The sequence below is a fragment of the Rhodnius prolixus genome, unplaced genomic scaffold (genome assembly GCF_049639745.1).
Source record: "Rhodnius prolixus isolate KJV_2025 unplaced genomic scaffold, Rpr scaffold_12, whole genome shotgun sequence".
NCBI lineage: Eukaryota > Metazoa > Arthropoda > Insecta > Hemiptera > Reduviidae > Rhodnius > Rhodnius prolixus.
Window position 1 is genome coordinate 11,051,719 of NW_027411635.1, and position 8,948 is coordinate 11,060,666.

Sequence of the window (8,948 nt, forward strand, 5' to 3'; positions counted from 1 at the left end):
CAATTACTCCAATGAACATAATATTAACGATATAGACTCATATTACCAAAAAAATCCAAACTAGGTTACACTCAAATATAGGATTTAAAACAATGCTTTAGCAAAGGTTTGTCTTTAACCAGCTAGCTCATTGGGAAATTGAAGTTACTTTGCCAAGAGGGAGGGTTCAAGTTAGAAAAACGACTGAGGCGAAACCCGTAATCTCAGTTGTATCTAGAAGAAAGTCATCCCACATTCCCTAAGGCACAAACATCCGACAATACGGCCGTACTAAAAATTACTGTCGACTTGACCCGAAGTGTTTAAAATGTGCTTTTTATTGTTCAGAATTCTATGTATTAATTACCGAATTGTAGAGAAAAGTTTGCTCTGTAACTGATATTAATTGCATTGTTTTTGTGGCAATAGTTAATGAGAAATGGAAGGTTAAATTTTGGAGGTCTTGCAAGTAGTTGAAATTTTAAACTTCTGTATCTCCCATCGTATTATTCAGATTTCAATGAATTCTTTACAGAATTGTAGAGAAAAGTTAGCTTTTCAACTGAATAAATGGCAACGCTTTAGTGTTAATAGTTATTGAGATATAGACGGTTGAATTTAGAATTAACTATTACCACTAGAACGTTCGTTCAAATTTCAAACTTATGTATCTCTTTTCGTATTGTTCAGATTTCAATGAATCTTTACCGGATTATAGGGAAAAGTTAGCTCTATAACTGGTATAAATTGCAATGTTTTAGTAATAATAGTCAATAAGATATAGAAGGTTTAATTTTGGAGGATATCAAGTTCGTTGAAATTTCATACTTTACGGTATGACACATCAAATAAATTCTAAACAATATAAATGAGAACTAATGCAGCTAACTTACTTAAATGATTTCAATGAAATATTAATGAAATAATGGGTACTTGCTGATTTGTGTACCTTTTGGCGTTTAATCAACCCTTATATTTAACTTTTTAAACTAAGTTTTCGTTAAACATATTACGGTCTGATATCATCATATCTACAGCAAGACAACATTTTTCTCTGGATTGCGCCTATCACAATTTCCTAAAGGAGCCAGCCTACATAAGAGCAGTCCTGAATGTTAGTATTAGTTTGGTGAGGAACAGTATTTGCGCTCTAGTTAGTTTGAACCATTTTAACCTGGTAAATACCTAAATAGTGAAACGGTTTTCAACTTTGAAAAAATAATTTTTTTTTTTTACCAATGCCATACATCATTGGCGCTCTGCCATTAGATGTCTCGCAGCCCAATATATTTTAGCTCTTGAAGAGAGCTCGTAAGTATTTCTCGCAGGCAAATGGAACAGGGCTTCGCACTCAAAAAGATTATCTCCTGTCATGAGCCCGCCCCGCAAAGCACACAGTTCGGGTTGTTAACTACCCCGATCCTAAATAAGTGTGCCTGCAGGTAATCATGTCCAGTGATCAAACGAGAACAGGCCACCGCTACGCTCCGTGGCAGGTTATTTGCAGCACATTGTCCCTCAAGATAGACCATCGTTTGCCCTCTGATAATGTGGTGTGCAACTCCGCTGTTCTCTTTTTGGCTTTTGTCCGGCAAATTCGCCTTGTGATCTCAAAAGGAATGGACCCTTCAGGCTGTGTCATATTTGCTGACAGCTTAGCGAGTTGGTCAGCTTTCTCATTCCCGCTGAGGTCGCAAAGGCTGGGGATCCATTGTAAAACCACCCTCACATTTTTCTCGAAGAGGTCGTTAATTAACTTTGTAAAATAATGTCACATTTATCAGCTAATTTGGATCCGTACAAATTTTTCCATTCTTTAAAAGTATGGATCATGTCAGGCGGAGGCAATTGTCAAGTAGCTTCTATTTACCATTCTCTCAACCCAACACTTTGCAGCTTTTAGTGGCTGCATATTCCATTTCGTTTCCTAATCATAGCACTGTAACACTTTTCAAAGCTCCTCTTCATTGAAAATTCTTCGTCAAAAACCATGTTCCATCTTCGAAAAGTGACTTTTTCTGCGTGGTTCGTATTCCTTCTTCCCTTAACCCTTCCGATTGTGTCTATCGTAGCCCTAAACCCGAAGTATTAGCCCGTTAAAAATTTTGGTAGGAATTTCCTCTTTCGGCTGGATATATTGGCAATATAAGCCCAGCGCCGTCTTCACTGGGAGAACAATAGAAGGGGTAGATAATTTATCAGCTTTATACTTAGGCCTTTTTTAAGGCTTGACTATGTAATTGGTATGAATTCGTAAAAAATTCACTTACCTTGAATTGACATTTAAATTCAGAAAGGACTTTTTTCACAATAGAAAATGACTAATGTTCAGAATCTCTATTGAAGATATAATCAAAATATACGGCGCTATAATCTGCTTTTGATTACAGTCAATTACCGATTGGAAAATACTTTGATCAGAAGCTAGACCGAAACTAAACGTTTTAATTTTTAAAATACCTCCTTTGGTTCACAGTTCTTCGACCCGAATCCTCTCAGCAAACCTCAATGACCAAGCGATTACAGTAGAAATTAAAAACAATTTTTAGGGATATTACCACTGACTTCTCTTTCAATAAACTTTACATGCACTTCATTGTTGCATATAATGTGATGTAGAACTTCGTAAGTATGGTTTCTTCAACTTGCATGGAAAAACTGAGAGCCAGGGACAAGACAACAAAAACGTGAACATAAAAAAGTTGAATATTTTTAATTTTTTTATTGCATAACATACATTCCTGTACAAAAAAATTAATAACACTAATTTGATATGTCTAATCACGCATATCTCTTGTAGCCCTATAAACGATAAAAGAAATAGGCGTGCTAATATGATAAAATCAAAGATATTATCCAGCACTGCGGACATAGCCACATTTTTAATAACGTTTATTTGGGCTATCGATGTAATGGATTCCTTTTATCTGTCTCTTGGTCATCTTCGTCTTCACTAGGAGAATCGATGCCCCAATTCTCGTCGCTATGTGGCACACCTTTATGTTCAAATGTTTTTTTTCTTTCTGGTGTCATCGGAACACTGTCATGTACTTTCAGTAGATAACGTACCCGGTAAGGACACTCTCCAATGTGATTTACCATATCTTCTGGCTCAATGTATTCTGTAGCATTATATGGGCAACGTACTTTCTTACTTTTACAGCTTTCTTTGCATTTTATAATGTGATACACGATGCGATTACGGGATACTGTATGGTTTGGGTTAAATGGACACTTAACAACCTCTTTTCTTAAATCTGAAACAACAAGCACCTGCCTCAATTTCTGGCATAATTCAAATAATAGGATGTGTAAAAGAAAATTTATTTTTTCTAAATGAAACTAAATGTAAAAGGGTGTATGAGATGAGCTCAAGTTTGTCTAACCCTAAAAGTAGTAAACATAATCTCTGCAGGCCCTGTGTACTGTATGAGTGTTTGAAAAATCAGTATACATGTTCGTTAAACTACAATACCAGAGGATAAGCCAAGCAACTGGAAGGCCACTCCACAAGACACGGAAAAAATTAACTTTAAATTCTTATATGGAAGAAGTTTGCTTGTGAAACCTTAGTGGCCTTTTCTTGTCACCCGTTGAATTCATTTCTTTGGAGGAGTGTTTACGTTGGGCATATAAAATACACAATACCGTGTGTTTACCATGTAAACGTTACATTGGGTTTATCACTTCTTCCACGTGAAAATGAGTTTATGCGGATGAGCTAAATAATGAAGAGTTTAAATCAATCCAATCGCACAAGATTTACTCGATTATGGCACACAGCTGAATAACTACTGGGAGACATTAAGGTTTATAATTTGCTTTCCGTTATCAATTTCAATCAAGGTTTTATTGCCGGGAAATGCTAAACGATGCAACTATCAACGACAATGGCGGACTTTAGCTCCCAACTATCAAGGACAATGGCAGACTTTAGCTCCATCATGTTTGAGTCAATCCAACATATCGCTGAAGGTCCTGGGTTAGGCAGTAATTGCCTAAAAATGCTCAGTAATGTAGCCTAAATTTATCACTAGCCTTCGGCAATTACATCAAGTCTTCAAAGAAAACTTGTTCTATATATTCTCCATAAACCCGGTACACTGTTCATAAAAATAAATACAACTTTCGGTGTACAAGTATTTTCTTAGTAGAAGGGAAATCAGAAACAGCCTGATTACGATCAAAACAACAAAAGGTATACTGTAGTGAACGTTCTGTTATTTTATGTATGTTTAATGTTATTAGTATTGAACCTGCTAATCACTGGTGGACGCAAATAAACAAATATTTGAAATTCTCTAAAATATTTTAAATTGATAACCCTTTTTGCGCAGACGCCTCTGCATCATTTTCACCGTGAGCCATTGTATGAAATACGAAACATAATGGTTTTAGCGCCAAATGCTAATCTATAAATTAAGTATGTATGAAATTCAAAGAAATAATATTCACCATAATTAGACATTTTATCGTATTAATTAGTGGGCAGTAACTATAAATACACTGTACTCAGAGTTGTTGTTAAGATAAAAATTGACAGATGTCCAACGAGTCCACATAACAGCGCCAATCTCAACTACTAAATAACGCTAAACTGATACTAACGCTGACTAGGTTACATTACAGAATTGGAAAACTGCAATCGAATCATCATTAGCTATTCCTCGAATAACTTGGTTTATGACAAAAAAAAGCAAGTCTGCAAAGTATCTGTTTCTCGCACGCATAAAAATTATAATAATTATGTAATTTAAACCGTGAGTGATTGAAAATTCTTTTATTGTTGATAATCGATTTATTTATAAGATCCAGTCTTCAGAATGGTGGCCCCCAACTAAGATCACATAATTTTGTAATAATGTAGTAATCATGAGAAAGAACAAATATATGTGTTAGATTACGACATGAATAAATTTATTTTCTACCAGAGATTACATCAGTTATATAAACTAAAAATTCCCAATTTAAGCAATTTAAAAGCAAAAAAGTTATTCAAAGGAATCCGAAATCATTCAGGTTAAATGGTTTGGAAAAGCTACCAGGAAACTGTTCTGTATAACAACTCAATCGTGTTTGACAACCTTGGCTGCCTTGGTGCCTTGCGTTACACTTACAAGCTATATAGATACTTGCCATCCACTCCTACTAATATTGAAAAAACATACTTTTATGATTAATACAATAGCGTTACATCACGTCCTGTGAAAGTAGAAGATTTATAGATTTTGTATTTGTAACATCTTTTTCTTTTCTTTTTTTTGCGCAACGACAATCTGACAATATCGCCATCTTTGTATTTAAATTTAAATACCTTAATTTCTTGGATCATGAGCTATGGGAGGGTACGTAAACAGAGGTTCTAGAGTGTTTGACGAGTATTGGTACAATTTTTCTTACTAGAGATAGAGACCTACATTTGTAGGTAAAAGTTGAAATGAATTTACTGATATTACTGAAGAAAATTAAGTGCTGGAGTATGTGATGTTGACTGATCTCTGGTGCATACGGTTGAATCTGGATAACTTAATGTACAGTCTACCAATTGGAGAAATGCAATGAAAACGGATTGAACGGTTTAGGCCGGCAACGGTTGCAATCCTTAAGTGTCTGGTTACGAAGACGAAACTCATGACGGAAATCGTGTTTAAAACTGAGAATTGATGACAAGGTTGTATCTTTTAATGAGACATGTTTACCATTTAAACAGGCCTGTCCTTAACAGCCAATGAATAAACTCAATTAAAATGGTTGGGCTGCACCAGCTACAAAAATCAAATTCAAAAACTAGAAGGCTGAAAAGCGAGGCTCATAGAAGGGACTCGAATATAATTGGTAAGTTTATAGGAAAGCTAAGATGGAGTTCAAGAAAGAAATCAGGTATAAAAAACACAAGCAAGGAGGAATCAATGTGGGAACTTAAGAGATGAACTCTGCACCTCTGAAACGGTTCAGAAAGAACATTTCTATGGATAGCCATAAGCCCTAACTAAAATTAAAGGAGAAGATGTCTAGCTATTGTTTACAGATGTGACTTTTAGGAAAGTTGCTCCAGAATCACATTCTTGAGAACTTTCCTAGGACAGGGACCTCTGTATGAGATGCAGGCTTGTATGTTGTTTTTTATAGTAGGTTGGTAGTAAAAGTGAAGACGAAGAGGAGACTAGAGATTGTAATGTAAAAAGGTTGGTACCCACTGATGTACGAGTACTTTGATGTTGGAGAAGTCCTGTTAAGAAGTGGAAACCTTGGTTTTCTTAGTTTATTTTGGTTTAGATAATAAAATAGACGCAAAAAGTAGTATCAGGATTGTCCCATGAACATGGCCTGTGCAACAATTTCAAGAAGAGCTCTCTTGTGCTTTTCACTAGACTATGAAAATGGGAAGGATTCAATGGACCTTTAATATCAGAGGCCCCCCTCGAATCAGTGTATTGTTCAACAAGAAACTACATTGGCAATAACATTTTGAAGTGAACTCGATCCGATTTTCATGAATGAGATGCCATTTGATTCAAAATTTCTCATAGATGTACCTTTCATGTGTTGCGATGCTGTACATAAAATATTTCTCTTACTATCCTTAAATAGAAGTAATGTAATCACAGTATAATATAAATAGAAAACAAACGGGAATATGGAATGAAGCGAAGGAATGTAATGTTGTGCATGATTTACCTAATGAAATGACTAATACCTTGGTACTAAATATTTGGTACTGCTTGTTGACTTTTCTTTGAATGAAAAAAATTAATCTTTTAATATTTATTCAACAATTCTTTGAATTTAACTTTCATATTACTTCTAAAGCTAAAAAATAAATAAATAAAATATTGGATACAATCTTTTTAGAAGTTCTTAATCCCTTAACCCCTTAACGTGCACGCTCGAGTTAACTCGAGCGCGCTAAATTGGCCAAACTGTGCACACTCGAGATAATTCGAGCGGCGTTGTACTTTATGCTGCTATAATTTTTCACACTCGAATATAATCGAGAATTGAAAATAATGTGAAAGCAAAGAAAAACAATCGTTTTATTGATATTTATCATTTACATGGGATTGCAAGCTATAACACTTACTTAATCGTATAAAATATAGCGGTTTTTTTCAAAAATACTGTGCATTAAGGGGTTAAACTCCTGAACTTAAGTACCTGCGCAACGTCTTTAGAAGTCGCAAAGAAATACAACTGACTTCGATTTTTCTGAAGATAAATTCTTGAGGGTCAGACAGTGAATTTAGTTAATAACTAAACTGTATCAATTTAGTGTTCAGGCATAATTGTTCATGTATAAAATTTATCCGTTTAATGTCCTAGCCTAGTGTATATACAAATTGTTATAAAGCTTAAGGCTGCCTTAAGAATAAATAAATAAAAGTAAAGGAAGGATACTACAGGCCTTTTAGGTGGCGCCTAACATGTGTGCAGCTTGGTGGGCCGGATCTAAAATAAAAAAACTGGTTTAAACATTTACACGAAATTCTTACAGAACTTCCTTGAAACCCCACTAAATCAATGTTCTTTGAAAAATTATTAAGCGGTAGGCCATCATTGCCGCGAAGCCATAGACTGAGTAAATAGTGCTTCGGTATCAGACACTTCATCACAAATGTAAAAATCAGATATGAATTCTATTTGACTAGGCGCTACGATAGCCGAGCGGTGTCAGGCGAGGTCCGCAAAGCTGTGTTTTAGTACTAGACTGATTCCCGGTCTATGCTTTTAGTTAATTTTAATTTATTGAATGGTTAATATGAGAATTTAATAGTAAAGTATGCTTGCTAGTTGCCTCCCGACACCTAATTTGGAAGTTGTTGGACGTAATGGTTGTCTGAAAGGACAGGCATTGCTTAACTTTACTTTTCACGCACATTAATTTTTCTAACTTAAATAAAAAAAAAAAAGAAGAAATATATATATATATATATATGCATGTAAGTAAACTATATCTCATACGTATACATACCCTACCGTAGCTCATGATCCAAGAAAATCAAGGTATTTAAATTTAAATACAAAGATGGTGATACTTTGCGTTTGCAGTCTGATGCTTCATGCAACAACTTGTATTGAATCTCTTTTTGGTTGATTCTTGCCACTTGATCGACTCATCCTTACTACTTTAATCCACGTGACCTTTTTGGACTCCTTAGCTAAGTGTACGTTGCATTCTCGCGATTCAACATTTTCTTTCGAAAATTAACAGCCGCTGCCTTTACTGGCTGTCATAAGGTACTGTGTTATATAAGAAAACTGATTATACACAACTTTCAGCGCAACTGTCACCGCCAAATACGTATGTTTTCAAATTACATCTTTCGACCACAAAACAAACAAAACAATTGGTTCCGAAAAATTGTTCCTGAAAAACTGAAAAATGATAATTACACAAACAAATAGAATTCCAAACTTATTGACATATTGGTGGAGTCACTATCGAAAACATGTGAAAATACAAACTAAAAGAGAGAAATAAAATTTCTCGTAAAACCACTTAAGGTTGTGGTTGTTCTAGCGATAAATAACTTTAAAACACGGCGGAACTGTTTATGTTCTCAAGTGTACTTAGGAGGAGGGCTTAAATTGTTGCTCCCTAAGAACCCTTCAACAAAAAAAGCCATCTCCAGGAAAACTGATTAAGATAAAAGTGACTGGTATATTTAAATTGGTTAATAGCATACCAATTTCAAAGAAAGTTGTAATTGCTTCAGTCAGTAAAATCACACTTCATAAGAGAAAGTACGTTAAATTTCTGTCCAGTTAAATTTATACTACGGCTAGCCACAGTTAAGAAAGATAAACTTGAAGTCAATCAGCAAGCACACCCCACCTCATCAAACAACTTTGTTTTAAAATTAAATTGTTATGTTTACACTTTAACACCTTTTAAGAAAAAATTATAAACACCTTTTAAGCGAGCTCCCGAGGAAGGGCGTAGTACGCGGCAATTTTTAATTTGGTAGGCC

The 8,948-nt window shown here is 34.9% G+C and overlaps 1 protein-coding gene across 1 annotated transcript; it reads right to left on the minus strand.

The window, feature by feature from the left end:
• Window positions 1-2,686: 2,686 nt before the first annotated feature.
• Window positions 2,687-4,595, minus strand: LOC141461666 (uncharacterized). The gene is made up of 2 exons (XM_074142882.1): window positions 4,435-4,595; window positions 2,687-3,236 (listed from the first exon to the last, which is right to left on the minus strand). The coding sequence occupies exons 1-2, from the start codon at window positions 4,445-4,447 to the stop codon at window positions 2,881-2,883; spliced, it is 369 nt and encodes a 122-aa protein (XP_073998983.1). The 5' UTR covers window positions 4,448-4,595; the 3' UTR covers window positions 2,687-2,880.
• Between the last annotated feature and the right edge of the window lie 4,353 nt (window positions 4,596-8,948).